The 16,538-nt window shown below is 39.3% G+C and overlaps 2 protein-coding genes across 9 annotated transcripts in view; one reads left to right on the top strand and one right to left on the bottom strand.

The window, feature by feature from the left end:
* The window catches only part of CACNB2 (calcium channel, voltage-dependent, beta 2 subunit), a 359,528-nt gene extending 350,044 nt beyond the window's left edge, over positions 1–9,484 (top strand). For all 6 annotated transcript variants that reach the window (XM_014541388.1, XM_014541390.1, XM_005868441.2 and 3 more), the window contains 4 exons: positions 3,071–3,222; positions 5,046–5,141; positions 6,185–6,370; positions 7,637–9,484. In XM_014541388.1, coding sequence (XP_014396874.1) covers positions 3,071–3,222; positions 5,046–5,141; positions 6,185–6,370; positions 7,637–8,131 — 929 coding nt within the window. In that variant the 3' untranslated portion in view covers positions 8,132–9,484. The remainder of the gene's footprint in view (positions 1–3,070; positions 3,223–5,045; positions 5,142–6,184; positions 6,371–7,636) is intronic.
* Positions 9,485–13,191: 3,707 nt separating this feature from the next.
* NSUN6 (NOP2/Sun domain family, member 6) overlaps positions 13,192–16,538 on the bottom strand; it is a 60,085-nt gene continuing 56,738 nt past the window's right edge. For all 3 annotated transcript variants that reach the window (XM_005868439.2, XM_005868437.2, XM_014541391.1), the window contains one exon: positions 13,192–14,192. In XM_005868439.2, the coding sequence (XP_005868501.1) occupies positions 13,965–14,192 (228 nt within the window). In that variant the 3' untranslated portion in view covers positions 13,192–13,964. The remainder of the gene's footprint in view (positions 14,193–16,538) is intronic.

Raw genomic sequence — 16,538 nt, 5'->3', positions numbered from 1 at the left:
GTCCCACTGGGACGTGAATCCACCCTTTTGCAGCTGTATTGATTCATTTGATGTGATAGAGACAGATGGAGGTGTGTGTTAAAATCTGCCACCATTACTATGGTTTTGTCCATTTCTTCTTGAATTTTCAATATATTTGGTTGTACATATTTCATATGTTTTATTTAATGATTCAATATTCATGGCTGTGATATTTTATTATGGAGATTTAATGTTTTGTCAATATTTTTTTTAATCTGCCTCCCATATTATGACTTTTGCATGGTGACTTCTGATAGTAATGTCGACAACCTACTATCCTCTTGGCATTTTGCCTAAATAGCTTCCACTCATTCTTTTTTTTGTTTAGCTTTCCAATTTCCAAGGAACTAAATGGTTTTAATAATGTCCACACAGTCTTTGTAAATATTTGCAAATTCAAATAGTGAACCAAAACTGGTCTCCCTTTTTAAGAATGAGCAAAGAAAAACACCTCTTTTATTGGCCTAAGGATCCAAACTATACTAATAAAAGGGTAATATGCTAATTAGAGTGGACATCTTCTAGACGTCCTTCCAGACAAAGCCGCAGTGGCCGCGAGGGCGGAGGGCAGGTAGCCATAGCAGTGGCTGTGAAAGACGAGGGCAGGCAGCCATGGCATCAGCTGCGAGGCCCAGGGCTCAGGCAGCTGTGGGCTCAGGCAGCGTGAGCCCTGGCGGCTGTGAGGCCCAGAGCTCATTACGGCAGCCGGTAATGGCAGCAGCAGTGGGGTGATGGGGGCGGTGCCTTCTTCTGATCATCCTGGTCTCCCGCAGAGGGAGGCCAGACTACAACTTAGGCTCGCTCCCCATAGGGAGCGGGCCTAAGCCGTCAGTAGGACATCCCCTGAGGGCTCCCTGTGAAGGGGCAGGCTGGGCTGTGAGGGGGCAGGTCGGGCTGAGGGACCCCCCCCCCACCCAGTGCACAAATTTTCATGTACCAGGCCTCTAGTAATTGAAATAAAAATTTAAAGATCACCCTAGCTGGTCTTGCTCAGTGGATAGAGTGTCAGCCTGTGAACTGAAGGGTCTCGAGTTTGATTCCAGTCAAGGGCATATGCCTGGGTTACGGGCTTGGTCCCCCGTTGGGGGTTGTGCAGGAGGCAGCCAATCAATGATTCTCTCTCATCATTGATATTTCTGTCTCTCCTCCTCCTCCTCTGAAATCAATAAAAATATGTATTTTTTTAAGTTTAAAGGTCAACAGAGAAGAGTTAAACAATAGTATTAGTAATGTTTTAGAACATTATTATGAAAGGAATGAACAGAATGCCATTTTCATTTTTAAAAGTGTTATTTGAGGTAATTTAAGTGAATATGAATGTAAAAAGTATACAGGACTTCAGGTACTCATTACCCAGTTTCAACCATCACCTATTCATGGCCAAAATTGTTTCCTTTCCAGTCCTCCCTTTCCTCCCCAACTGTTTGTGGATTATTTTGGAGCAAATCACAAATATCATATGATTTTATCTGTAAATATTTCATTATGTATTTCTAAACAGTAGGGACTCTTTATTTAAACCATAACACCACTATCCCTAACTCATATTTCCAGTCAGCCACATATTTCCCAATTGTCATTTTATATAGACTAAATATTTTATTCATTTTCATATTATAAAAATATGTATTACTATTCTTGAGTCGGGATCCAAATAAAGTCCATCCATTGTGATTGGTTCACAGGTCCTTGAGTCTCTTAACCTGTATTTTTATGTCTGTATTGTCTACGCTAATTACCATGTTTCTCTTTTATTAGTGTATTTTTTTGTCTGTGTTGTCTTTTTTTATTTCCTTGTAATTTTTTACTTGGAGAAACTGGGTCACTTATTCCATAGGGGTCTGATCTGAATCGTTTATGTGATTGTCTGTTTTCTGTGTTTTTTTTTTATAAACTGGTAGCTCCAAAAGCTTAATTTTGATTTTCAGGTCTGGAGTCTTAATTTTTTCTGTAGGTCCAGAGTCTCATGGAATTGGTCCTTCATGATTTCAGTGGGCAGCACAAGATACGTATTATGATTTATAGACCTGTGCTGCCTAGGACAGGAGCTTCTCTGGCTATTTACTTTTAAATTATTTAAATTACATTTTTCAAATTTAGTTGCTCGTTCACACCAGCTACATCTCAGATGCTCAATAGTCACATGTGGTTAGCAGCTATCATACTGGCCAGCATTGATATAGAATATTTCCATCATGACAGAAAATTCTACTGGATAGTCCTGTTTTAGATTCTGGGAGATCATGAAGAAGTAGATGAACTGAGTGAAATTTTTTTGGTGTTCAAGTAGATTTTTATATGTTTGATAAGTTTTCCCACGGCAGGTGGACATCCCCGGAGGGATCAGAGGGATGTTTTATAACTGTATGTTTTATAACTCATATTTGTGTAGTGCTGCCTCTAACAGATAACTGCCCTTTTAAACCTGAATGTTACAGGACCATTAGTTAGTTGGTGGAATATATGATTAGTGTGTTTCTAGACAAGTTTGTTATAGAGACTCATAATGTCTCCCCTCGTGTACATTGTATTTTAGGTTGCTAATAAAAATATGTAGGCCCCACCGCCCCCCAAGGGAAAAAAAATATGTAGGCTCCATCATATCCAGAAAGCATACAATAGGTGATAAACACAGATAAGCCCATGCAGTGAGAGGAAAGCTGGTGATGGTTGCTAGTGTAAAGTGGTCAGAACCACACATAAAAGTTATCCCTTAAGTTTCTACTGTACAACAGTTTTATGAAATGATTTCCCAGAGTGGAGTTTTGCAGCACAAAAAATAAGTCAGCAGAGGGAGCCAAAAATATTGACTCTCAGAAATAGTATTAATACTGGAAGTAAATGTTATAGCCGATTGAGAGAGGAATTCCCTAAATTTGTAAGGTGTTATGAAGAAAAGGCTTTTATCAGCTCTACTGCCTATAAACATTAACCTAATGGCTGACCTACATACCTTCCTGTTGAAGAAATCATGTACCATTTTACTTTATCTCGATTTGCTCTAAAAATATTGTACTTGAAGTAATCGATCTCTGCTTAACCTTTACAGCGGAAGTTCAGAGTGAAATAGAAAGGATTTTTGAACTTGCAAGAACATTGCAACTGGTAGTCCTTGATGCGGACACTATTAATCATCCAGCTCAACTCAGTAAAACCTCTTTGGCCCCTATTATAGTTTATGTAAAGATTTCTTCTCCTAAGGTAAGTAGGCTTGCTGTTTGCTCTATAATCCCAGTTTGTTTGTTGTTTTGCAGTTACAACAGGCTACGTCTTTATCCATCATAGAGAGTTTGAAGAGATGTTTGTCCATTTTTAAGATTGATAAGAGGCCAAGCATGATTATTAGTTTCATGGCTTAGCACAGATGATTCTCAAAGTGTGGTAGAACCCCTGGGGGTCCTAAGACACTTTCAGAGCGTTCACGAGGCCAAAACTATTTCCATAATACTAAACACCATTCACCCTTTTCACACTTTTGATAATGGTGCAAAAGCAATGGTAGGTAAAATTGCATGTGTCTAAGCATGAGTCAAGATTCTGGTACCAGACAGTACTAGCAGTCAGTTTTAATTAATTAAATAAATAAATAAATAAATAAATCCAAATAACCAGTTTCACTTAATTTTATTAAATATTCTGAGTAATGAAATAGGAAGTACACAAGAACTGCATATACCCAAGTAGGTTAGTTATCTTGAGGACACGCATGGGTATGATTATTTGAGTTGTGAACTAACTAGCCACTTTCTTCATGGAATACCATTTTTATATGAAAGAAAAACTGACAGGCTATACTTACTCAGACTTTGGTATCACATCAAGGAAACAGCTAATAGCCTTTGTTACCAATGATAAAACTCAAAGTTTCAAAGAAAAAGTCGAGTTTTAGAAAACTTGTATCCACCTTTGAGAGCTTGGCAACTTCCCGATAGATAAAGACTTTTCTAATGAGATCAATAATATTAACACATAGGTTTTAATCTTGTATAATGAAGTGTGTTGACATTTGGAAGATCTGAAGAACTCAGTGAACCATTATTTGCCAAATGATCAATGAATGATGCTACAAATTATGCATGCTAAAGACCCATTCAAATTCCAAGATAGGCCAATGGAATTTATGTAACAGAACAAGAAAAGTTCATTGATATTGTTTCATGTTTCACATAGCAACTAGTCACTAAGAAACTAGTGTTGTTTCCACACTACAAGGAATATCCACAATTATCTGAAAAGGCTACTAAAATATTCCTTATCCCAACTACACATTTTTAGAAGGCTGGATTTTCTTCACACATATGCTCCGACCAGTAGGTTAGCTTGCTGCTGGGGTCCAGCCGATGGGGACTGGGCGAGACGGCTGGACGTGCCCTGGAGCCCTCCTGCAGTCTCTCCCTGGCCCTGATCGTGCATGGTGGGGTCCCTCGGCCTGGCCTGTGCCCTCTCGCAATTCAGGACCCTTTGGGGGATGTCCGTAGGCCAGGCTGAGGGACCCCACCGGTGCACAAATCCATGCACCGGACCTCTAGTAGTTCACATAAAGAAATACATGTTGGCCTTAGTCCGTTTGACTCAGAGGATAGAGCATCAGCCTGTGGCCTGAAGGGTCCTGGGTTCGATTCCTGTCAAAGGCATATGCTCGGGTTGCAGGCTCGATCCTCAGTAGGGGGTATGCAGGAGGCAGCCCATCAATGATTCTCTCATCATTGATGTTTCTATCTCTCTCCCTCTCCCTTCCTCTCTGAAATCAATTAAAAAAAAACTTTTTGGGTTTCTCAAGAACTGTTTAAAACAAAGGGGTCATGAGACAAAAAGTTTGATAACTGCTAGCCTTGAAAAGGGACTCAGAATAAGCTCTGAAGAGTTATGTGAACATATCAATTTTGCAGAAATCTTCATAGCTCAATTTATTATAAGCCATTTGTACTATATATATAAAAGTCCCAGAGAAAGGAGTGAGTGGTGAATCTTGTCACTGATCTGAGTGCAAATATCCTTCTGTTTAAAAATCTTATCTTTTACAGGTTTTACAAAGGTTAATAAAATCCCGAGGAAAATCTCAAGCTAAACACCTCAATGTCCAGATGGTAGCAGCTGATAAACTGTCTCAGTGTCCTCCAGTAAGTCCTCTCTATATACACTATAATCCAGATGAAGAGATCAGACCTGGCATTGCATTAAAAAACAAAAAGCAGACGGTTACATGCCTGTTGGGGGTAAGAATCCTCGCCACTTAGCAGTGAGCATCATTCCAAAGAAGTGAACTGTCCTACTTCCTGCCATGAACACTTGCCCCAATCATGGCTTACAAAAAGCTATGGCAAGTTCTGTGGTCACCTCGCTTTGTAAATAAACACCTCATTTGTATCTTAAATGAACAAGATGGTAACTTCAAAAACTTGGTCTATAAGATAGAACTATTTGGGGTTAATCCTACTACCCTTAGGGATTGACTTGCTGCCTCTTCAATAGCTCTCTGAGAAGTTGATTTAAGACAGTGTAAAAACAAATGTCTAAACAGTCACCCAGATTCTGACATCTGAATACAGTCCTACTTCTAATTCATGCTCTACATACCCTGCCAGGGAACTACAGATGGCTTTTAGGTTGTTGTTTTTTAAATGCAAGTATTTCAGAAGCTCCAAAAATTAGGACTATATCCATTTTGATTGCTTGGAGCATGTTAAAATTTATGATAAGCACTTTTTGAAGTTTGGGCCATGTCAAATCATCAGTGGTTTCAGTTTCTTCTGCCAAACTTCATGTCCTAATCTTGCCTCATTAATTTTCAGGGTTAAACTTTTCAGTCTATGTCAAAACAGGCTTCTTCCTGTACTATTCATATTGTATTGTTTTCTTTTTATCTCTTTCTACCACAGTATCAATTCCTGTTTTCACTACTGACAGACAACTTTTCCATCATGCCCTTAACAACTCCTATTATCCTGTTCACTTCCTGGTCATTGCCGCTGGTTAAGCATCCAGTATTCTAAACAATGACATGATCTGACTAAGCAGGACAGTCAGCGGATGGAAAAGGGAAAGGAGCACATAAGCCACAGCACATACAAAGCAGTGCCGCTCCTGAGCCCCTCCCTCCCTCCTTTTATGAGCCAGTACTGGGCTGGTGTAAGTGTGCTCTCTGACACGTTTGCCTCTGCAGGAGCTGTTTGATGTGATCTTGGATGAGAACCAGCTCGAGGATGCTTGTGAGCACCTTGCCGACTACCTGGAGGCCTACTGGAAGGCTACCCACCCGCCCAGCAGCAATCTCCCCAACCCTCTCCTTAGCCGCACTTTAGCCACTTCAGCGCTGCCTGTGAGCCCCACTCCAGCCTCTAATTCACAGGTGAGAGGAGTTCTTTACCGTCTTTGTTGAGAAGCCAGGCTGCCTAAGGTCACAGTGCTGGGGTCCAAGCCCAGATACCCAGTGCAGTGCAGTGCTTGTGCCAGTGGAGTGGCTCTCTCCAAACTGAGACACTGAGTCATTTAGACATCCTCAGTGTAAGTGGTGTAGCTAAGAAAAGCAGGGTAAACACAATATACTATGAAGATGTACAGACTTTAGAACTCTCTGCTACATGTTAGGACAGGGACAGAAGAACTTTCTATACAGCACATAACCGTGAATAGTTCCTTATCTGCTCTTTCTGAGATGCCTCAGGAAATTATTGGCAACCTATCCCAGGGTTATTGCATTAATAACATTAATTAATGTGACTGCTAAAATAGTGCTTGTCTCATAGTACGTGCCATTTAATATTTTATATTTCATATTTTATCTCCTTAATCCTTACCGTAAGCCAAACCCAACATCCTAAGGCATTTTAATCTTCCTGCATGTATTCAAATGGAGGTAGTTAAGTATATACCCATGTGTAGAAAAATCTTGGGGACCTGTATCTGTATTTAAACCGCAAAAGATCATATAAAATGCCCTCCCTCATTTAATCATTTAAATAAAAAGGTTACTCTGTGTACTGTTCTAGGCACTTACAAATTGCCAAAGTCCAATATGATATAGTACAGACCTTAGAAATGCCACTAGACATCATTAAAAGAATTAGGTAACTTAGCAAGGTGAGATTTCATTTCAGCATTTTAGATCCTTAAAAGGAAGTAAACTTGAATAGACTTGCTTTGTGATGCCTTAGTTCCTAACACTCTTGACCAGGAGTCCTCAAACTACGGCCCGCGGGCCACATGCAAATACAAATATTGTATTTGTTCCCGTTTTGTTTTTTTACTTCAAAATAAGATATGTGCAGTGTGCATAGGAATTTGTTCATAGTTTTTTTTTAAACTATAGTCCGGCCCTCCAACGGTCTGAGGGACAGTGAACTGGCCCCCTGTTTAAAAAGTTTCAGGACCCCTGACTTAGAATATCTATCTTGTTGGGTCATCAGAAGAACAGAACTCTCCAGGAGCCCACAGAAGTCACCAATGAAATCATCTTCCAGGTCTAACTATAGTCCAGCCCTCCAACGGTCTGAGGGACAGTGAACTGGCCCCCTGTTTAAAAAGTCTGAGGACCCCTGAACTCTTTTAAAGTTTGCTCTACAAGACTCAAGAGTCTTGACCAAGGTTGATGCCTGTTTTCTCCCTTCGACACCAGGGTTCTCAAGGCGATCAGAGGACTGACCGCTCTGCTCTCGCCCGCTCTGCCCCCCAAGCTGAAGAAGAACCCTGCCTGGAACCAGCCAGGAAATCCCAGCACCGGCCTTCCTCCTCAGCCCCGCACCACAACCATCGCAGTGGGACACACCGAGGCCTCTCCAGGCAGGAGACATTTGACTCAGAAACCCAGGACAGTCGAGACTCTGCCTACGTGGAGCCGAAGGAAGATTACTCCCATGAGCATGTGGACCACTATGCCCCACACCGTGACCACAACCACAGAGAGGAGCCCCACGGCAGTGGTGAGCACAGGCACAGGGAGTCTCGGCACCGGCCCAGGGACCTGGATCGAGAGCAGGACCACAACGAATGCAACAAACAACGAAGTCGTCATAAATCCAAGGATCGCTACTGTGACAAGGATGGAGAAGGAATATCCAAAAAAAGGAATGAGGCTGGGGAGTGGAACAGGGATGTTTACATCCGCCAATAACTTTGGTCCGTTTGTGTTTTTGGATTTTTTTAAGTCTAACAGCAACCTCAATCTAAATCTTTGGGGTCGACATTGCAATCATATGTGATCTGTCTTGTATATTTTGTATTGCTGTTGCTTAAATAGCAATAGTATGACAGAGTATTATACTTTTTTTCTTTTCTAAGTGCTATATAAATTTGCCTGGTACGGCTGCAGTCCTCTGGTTGTGTACTGGACTTTTCAAAAACTGTTTGGGGTAGCTGCCACTTGAACAAATTGTTGCCATCCAGGGGGCATTAGTATTTTAAGAAATGTGGTGGATGTTTTAAAAAATGTAGTTGACATCTCCAGCAAGCCAGAATCAGCTCAGATAAAAAGTGGAATTTCTTGAGTCTCCAGATTTTTAAAATGTAGGCACCTGATGTGCATATTCATTCATCCATGGACCACTGTTTCTTGCTTGTACCTCTGGCTGACTAAATTTGGGGACAGATTCAGTCTTGCCTTATACAAAGGGGATCATAAAGTTAGAATATATTTTCTATGTACTAGTACTGTGTACTGTATAGACAGTTTGTAAATGTTATTTCTGCGAACACCTTCTTATGATAATTATATATAATATATATATATCAGTTTGATGACACTATTTTAGTCTTAATGCCAAGTCAGCAGATTTGCTTTATGAAGTACAGGGACTAGAATTGCCCACATTCAGGAAATTTGTAATAACATTGTGTAGGCACCTATCTCCATTCTAGTAGAAAGTCTGTACATACTGTAAATACGTGTGATTGCTTGACTTGAAAAGGTTTAATTTCTGAATGTTTTACCATCCCTGTAAGTTTATAATTTTGACCATAAATTATGATAAATATAACCAAACTCCAAAGGTTGTTCTAATCCATGCAGCTCACACTGATTGTGACACACATTCTTAGTAGCTCATGTCTCATGTCACTGCACTGAAGTCTACAAGCCGGAACTCTGTATGCACGCATGTGTGCGTCTGTGTGTAAGAGTATGTGCGTGTGGTTGGTTAAGATGAATCTGAATGCAAAAGACTAATAAGGAAACTAGAGACTGGTATCTAGAATCCTACCCACCTGGCTTTGAGCTGAATTGTGCTGCATGACGCTGTAATGATCCGTTGAGCAGGCAGGGAGCATGCTGCCAAAGGTGACTGGGAAAGCATTCTGTTGGCTCCTTGTATTTGCTCCTACAGAGCAAAAAATACAGGCAACTTCTAACTGTGAGTGTCCCACTGGAAATGTACAATCTGTGTGTGTTCGAGTATTTGTTATAGTAAGAAACGTTTACACAGCTTGTAGAATTATTTTGTGGGAAAATAAATTTTTCTAACTTCTCCCACTTCCTTTTCTAACCCTGCTTATTGTTCTGTTATCTCCCAGTATACCTATCATTCCGTCCCCACCACAAACTCAAAGAGTTTCATTGTCTGTCAAAACCTAGAAGTGCTTCTTATAACCAAAGTTTCTGCTCTTCAGAAGTAATCAGGGCAAACGGGGTGACTTGAAGTGAACAAATGGTCAGAGCATTTTCCTACATCAGACATCTATGAAGGGGAAACTAGAAGATACTATCTCAATGATGCTGCTGTGAGCAGCTCACAATGTGGTTGTCATGTTAAGGCTAAAACCTCCATGTCTCCTAAGTGTACATTTTGTCCAGTTATGACTGGACCATAAGACAGTATTCGGTGTACTAGTACCTGAAATTTGTCCCTGGAGAGTGCCTCTCTATAATTGCCTGACTTCAGATTTGTACGTTATATAATTATGATTTTGTTAAGTAAGTTAATCTATTTTTATTTTGCTTCTTTTATTATTCCAGGTTCTTGCCAAATATCATCGGACCTTTATAAGTAAAATGTTTCGCATTGAGCTCCTTACTTTCCCTACACCCAAGGAAACTCAGTTTTTAAAATGAGCTACATATATAGTGTTCTATCAGCTAATATGAAACATTTCCCTCAGAATCAGTGTATTTGTTAATTAGCTCTGTATTGTTGAAATGAATTTATTTATTGACTACAAAAACTGTAGTGATAATATATAAATTGATGCAAAGTAGTCACATCATTGGAAAACCATATCCCAATTAAGATTACTTTTATAAAATATTTCTGGTAAACTTTCCATCATGGTAAGATGCAGCTGATCACCAGCCTCATTCTTTGCTACACATAATTTCATCCCAATAATAACTTTAGAATATTTAAATTCTTGAAGTATAACTGGTATGTATCTAACCTGCTGCTACCATTAATCCCTTTCAAAAAGTCATGCTAATGGATTCCATTTTTAAAATTCTATACCTGGATTCTTAGGTTTTGGTTGTTTTTTTAAACTTTATTGTGAAATATGTTAGTCCAAATCAGAGTATTTCTCAAAAACTATATTGCAGGATTTGACATAAGAGCATCTATACATGAAAACTGTATAGTGAACATATCTGTAAACAGTATGTACTAAATTTGTAAATGGAGAAATAATCCCAGACAATGGGATATTTACTGACTTGTGGAATATAAAATTATAGTCTTTTCACAGAGCAAAAGCTTAACCTTAACTTAGTTGTAGAATCATGATTTTTGTAGTCTACCTAGAAAATGCTGGAAATGTTCTTAATAGTTCTACTCTGTTTTTTTGTCAAACCCATTTCAGTTTTTACTATGCTCTTTCTCTACTGCTCGTATAAGTTACTGTTACAAAAAGGTGCTGCTAAATGTAGGGTGTCTTAGTCATATTGTACTGTGGGACAATGCCACATTTTTAACATGGTCTGCTCTGCATTCCTGTTAAACATTTGCTGTCAGCTACACTGAACTGTTCAACAAACCTGACTTAAAGAAATTCATCTAAAGCAAATAAAGAGCTGGCTTCTGCACTGTTTATTATTAGTAGCATCAATTGTGATCTGAGGAATGATTCTTACAGTTGAGAATATGTTAAATATTCAACACTTCCCACTTGTGGAGCATTTTCCTTGGGACAATGCCAATCACTGATGTTACTTTAGTGACCTTCCCATGATGTCTGATAAAATAATAGCATAATGTAGGTAAAGGACCTTTTAAGATATGAGCACAGCAAAATAATTATCCTTAATAATTAATAATAATTCTCCTCCACCTTAATTCTACATGTGCAGCAATTCAGACTTTGAATTTTATTATTCCTTCATTTTTAAATGAAGATCTATTTTGATGACAAATTTAATTCCTCATCCTTGTCGGTTTGCTCAATGAGGTAATGCTGCTAGTCTCAGATATTCTGATCTTATTGAAACTTTAAGTCACACTGTTAGAGGAAAAAGATAACTACATGGTTTTGGATCAGTTGTTTCATTTCGGCTAAATTATATTTTTAACTATTTGTACTTCTCTTTGCTATTTAAACTGTGATACAGGGTTTTAAAGTAAAATGTACTCACTGTTGAATTAAAATGCTTTTTCTGTTTCACAGATATGTCAACACTAAGTAGGTTAAAAGATAATATATCAATTTCTTCCACATTTTCCTGATTTTTTCCTTTTCATTGTATTTTTTCTTGTTTATTTGTCCTTTTAAGATTGAATGTGTTCCATTTTTCAATTTGCTTTATTTTTGAAGGAAAGAAACCACTGAAAATGTGTATGTTAAAGGAAATATTTTTAACAATTTATTTGTCCTGTTTTCGATATGCAAATATTTATCTTCTATTTTGCCCGCATTGCTTATATTTTGCTATTTATCAATACTAACCAAAATTTACATATTTGCTGCTACCATTTTCATTCCAGCTTAACACATAAGGCTTTGTAGAGAACATGAGAAAAAATGGATTTTGTGGATTAAAACAAAATATATTTAAAATTTAGAGGTGTGCTGAGTCCTAGAAATGGAAGGGCCACAGGTAAACACTATTTCTCTTTAGTCAAATGACATCTTTTGGATATAAGGCAGAATGAGGGATGTAAAGAAGTCGGTCAGATATTTGAATCTTTGGAGCTTGAAATATTTTTCCCCTCATTTAATAAGCATCTGTTGGGGACCTGCTCAGAAGCAGTGACAGAAAACACAGGGTCCCTGCCTCCAGGATCTTCCCAAGTGTGAAGGTGGTAGTTAGGAGCATGCCTAGAAAACTAGAGTATTCTCAAAGTGCCACAACAGCAGTAAATACGGGCCCTAGGGGTACAGAAAGACAAATGACTATCTCAAACTCAGGGAAGGGTATTCAAGAAAGGCTTCTTCAAAGATGAGGCCAATGAAAGGTCTTACCTGATCCAGGAGGCCTTGCAATCTTGATGGGTGTTAATAGTTATGAGACATTCCTAACAAACCTATGGCAGGGGGAAAGAAACTATTAGGCAATTGTTTCCAACTGTCCACTTATATGCCCAAGGCTCAGGAATTTGGGGATGATTTGATAAGTGTTAACAAAAACATATATATAACTGTATATGACAGCCTTTAAACTAAGGCTGTTTAAATATATCTCATCTAAAAAACAGGTAGGATGAAGCAAGAATAAGTTTATCATTATTTTTTTAAAAACAATCACTTACATTGGCCACTATAGGGGATGACTGATCACTTTTGTGGTTTAGATCAGCAGTCACCAACCTTTTGGACCTCACAGACAACCAGTGCTCCGTGGACCACTGGGGCTGGCCGGTGGGGCTGGTTTAGATGATGTTCTTGCTTTTACCTAAATTCAGATTTGATTTTGAAGTGGTCTTTTTGTGTATTGAGGTGTCATAGTCAAAATAGTCTTGCCTGATGTTGGTGTTCTGTGAAATTATGTCCAATAGGAGAACACCAAGACCTTCCTGTAAGTGCCAGGCCAGTTCCTAGTTGTCAGAAGTTGGCTTTCTCTTCCTCACCAATCACGTCTTCATTAACTATTACAGTATGTATTCCAACAAATGATAAAAGGTACTGACATTGTGGAATATTCTCATCTTTTTAATCTACAAAGTAAAGAAAAGATTCATTTTACTTTTTAGTTTAAATCATGGGGGAGGGGGAAAAGTAAACAGTAAAGACAGATTCTTATTTACAAGACATCCAGACTTCATTTGAAAGAGGGTTTATTTATCAAACTAGAGGCCCGGTGCACGAAATTCGTGCACAGGGTGAAGGGTGGGTCCCTCAGCCCGGCCTGTAATGATGCCAACATCCCTCGCCCCAGCCTCCGGCCCAAGGCCCCTCCCCTCCCCTGCCGGGGCGCAGATGCGGGGCTTGCGTTGTCAGGGCGATGCCACCAGTGTCCCGTCCTGGCCACTATGGGCGCCTCCATCTTTGTTTTGGAGTGACAGTTAATTTACATATTACTCTTTTATTAGGATAGTAAGTAGAGAAAGAGGTAAAATATTCAGCTCAGTAATCAGCACATGGTAAATGTCATACCTCCTATGCCCTGAATTCTTAAGAAACTACTTACTTAGGAACTCAGGAATGAAAAATAATATACTTTATAACCAAATTAAATATTGCTAATTTTTTTCCTTGTGAGATTCATTGATTGCTATTAAAAATTACTTGCATTCTTTACAAATTAAAACATATGACTCCAAATAAACGTTTCAGACATCTATAGGCATTTCCTTTTCTTTGTACTCTGCTAAATCCAAAAGGGAAAATTATTCTAAAATTACAAATATAATCTCATATCCCTCCCCCTCCCCCATCCATTACTTCCTCAGTGTCTCCTGATCACTGGTGAAACAGCTGGCAGCCTTTTCTGATTCCTTAGCAACTATGCCATCAATCACTTGGCCGAACAACAGATTGATCTTTAAATTAAAACACACACACAACAGAGCAAATGTTTGTAATTTTCATTTCTAAGGATCCTTCTCCTGTATACTTTTGCATTTTACAAATTTTGCAATAAAAAAACCTATACAATCCTTATTTGCCAGCCAAATCATGTCTTCTACTCTGGCCTCTTTGAGAGAATCAATGTCCATGTCCTGTAATGGCACAACAGATGGATCAAATCGCTGCAGCTGTTTCAATTGTTCAAATGACAGGCCAGCTCCCAGCATTCCTTGTCCTCCAATGTGTGGTTCCTATTTGGAGGAAATAAATAAAAATATACATGAACATCCTACAATTAGCAAGTATATGTGCCTGTGCACAATTTAAAAGACAAATTCAGTTGTATTATCACAAGTTCCAAAAACAGAAAAATGAGTAAATGCCTTTTATTTTTGTAGAATATACTGTTTTTCCAGGTAGTGAAGTGGGGAAGCAGTAACATACGGTCACATGAAGAATAAATATTAAAACTCTGCTTATCAAACATCATGACATCACAAAGGACCTGAGCTTCATAGTTAAAAATACAAATTATAGCCCTGCCACATTTTAGCTATGTGACCTTAAGCAAGTAACTTTACCTAACCATTCCCTCATCTTATAAAACATAAAATACTCAAGATACTGGGAGGTTTAAATAAAGAAGGTGCTATCATGCCTGGCATGTAGTGGCATATAGTGGCTGTCACACAGAGGTATATAGTCCTCAATAAATAGAACATTATCTCTATATATATTTAAAAGCCAAGCAACCGGAACACCGGAATGACTGGAACAACCAGAAAAACCGATCGCTATGACGGGAACTGCGGCCAGCCAACCGGCCCAGTTGTGGGATGGCCCCTCCCACTGGCCGGTCCCACCCCCGATCCCTCCCCTCACCCTGATCAGGGGTGGGGCTGGCTGGCCAACCTCCTGCATCCCCTCCCCGTGACTGGGCCCCATCGGGGCGGGCCGGCCAGACCCAACCTGTACATAAATTCATGCACCAGGCCTCTAGTTATCAATAACAGCAATAGATAAAATTCAGTTTTATGTATGAGACTTCCCCAAACTGAGTTACTAAAGATGCCTCTTTCTGACCCATTCCAACTAGATAAGTTTTTGTTGTTTTTAAATGCACTAGAATATAATATCAAAAAGAGATCAATTAAGGCAGCATCAATCAGTTTAGAGGAATAAAGAATCATAAGGAATTGAGTGATACTTACAAACAACTACTGTGAAAGACCCATAATCATAATTTAAGTCCCCATTTCACAGACAAATGTTTGTGTTACTGAAGATATATTTTCTTAGTTGTATGCCTGAAAACCTGTATTTATTAACCTATGGGGGGGGGGAGAGGAATCTCTCCTTTAGTTATACATTAAGTGATACACACAAAATTTCATGTGAATTCTGAAGTCTTCCTTTCATCTACAATGTAATTATCTTAATTTCTGCATCCAGAAACCATCTCTGGATTGCTTTTTATTTATGTACTAAAGGCCCGGTGCATGAAATTTGTGCACTCTGGGGGGCTCCCTCAGCTCAGCCTGTGCCCTCTTGCAGTCTGGGAGCCCTCGGGGGATGTCTGACTGCCGGCTTAGGCCCAGGGAGCGGGACTAAGCCGTCAGTCGGACATCCTTAGCACTGCTGCGGAGGCGGGAGAGGCTCCTACCGCTGCTGTGCTCGCCAGCCGTGAGCCCGGCTTCTGGCTGAGCAGCGCTCCCCCTGTGGGAGCGCACTGACCACCAGGGGGCAGCTCCTACATTGAGCATCTGCCCCCTGGTGGTCAGTGTGCGACATAGCGACCAGTCATTCCACAGTTCGGTTGATTTGCATATTAGCCTTTTATTATATAGGATTCCAATTACTTACCAGAATTCTATACAGAAAGGTATTAAAGTTACATGTTCAATGATCTGAATGCATATGAGCATTATTACAGATTTAAGCTTAATCTCAAATATCATGGACTAAAAATCTAGTTATAAACATGTTTTCAATAAAAATCAAAACAGAAACACGGTGCTAGATAAAATAAAGTACAAGAAATCTTTCTAAATGCTACATAATTTACATAAGAAACTGTAAAGAAGCAATAATCCTGAACCATTACCTCACTTTGATTAGTCTTTTGATATCCTAGTTATTTTAAAGCCTGTTTGGGTTTTGATGTGACATGAGAAAAAACTGCTCAAAATTTTCCTTATTTGAAAAATCTAGAACTGGGAAGAGGGAAAAACTTGGAAATAAAATTTTTAGCAACGTGAACAAGAACCACAATTGAAACAAAAATCTAACAAGAATACACCTGGGCTCTGTGGCACTTTAACACAAAGGCAAAGGATGAACACAAGAAAAAACTGTCAGGATGTAAATTCTCTACGGGCAGTCTAAATGGATTTAATGAAACGTTTTTGTTTATGACAGTACAGACAGCCCTCGGGTTACGTCGGACTCTACGTCATTTCGTGGTTACATCACCATTTCCCATCTTACCTAATAATAGAAAAAGATGCTAATTGATCGTACCTTCGCTATGCCCATCAGCCAATCAGAAGAGTATGCAAATTAAACCAACAAAGATGGCCGTTAAATTTGCATACTGC

Source organism: Myotis brandtii, unplaced genomic scaffold (assembly GCF_000412655.1).
Source record: "Myotis brandtii unplaced genomic scaffold, ASM41265v1 scaffold269, whole genome shotgun sequence".
Taxonomy (NCBI): domain Eukaryota; kingdom Metazoa; phylum Chordata; class Mammalia; order Chiroptera; family Vespertilionidae; genus Myotis; species Myotis brandtii.
The sequence above is the reverse complement of the archived record's forward strand: the minus strand, read 5'-3'. Positions and strand labels throughout refer to the sequence as shown.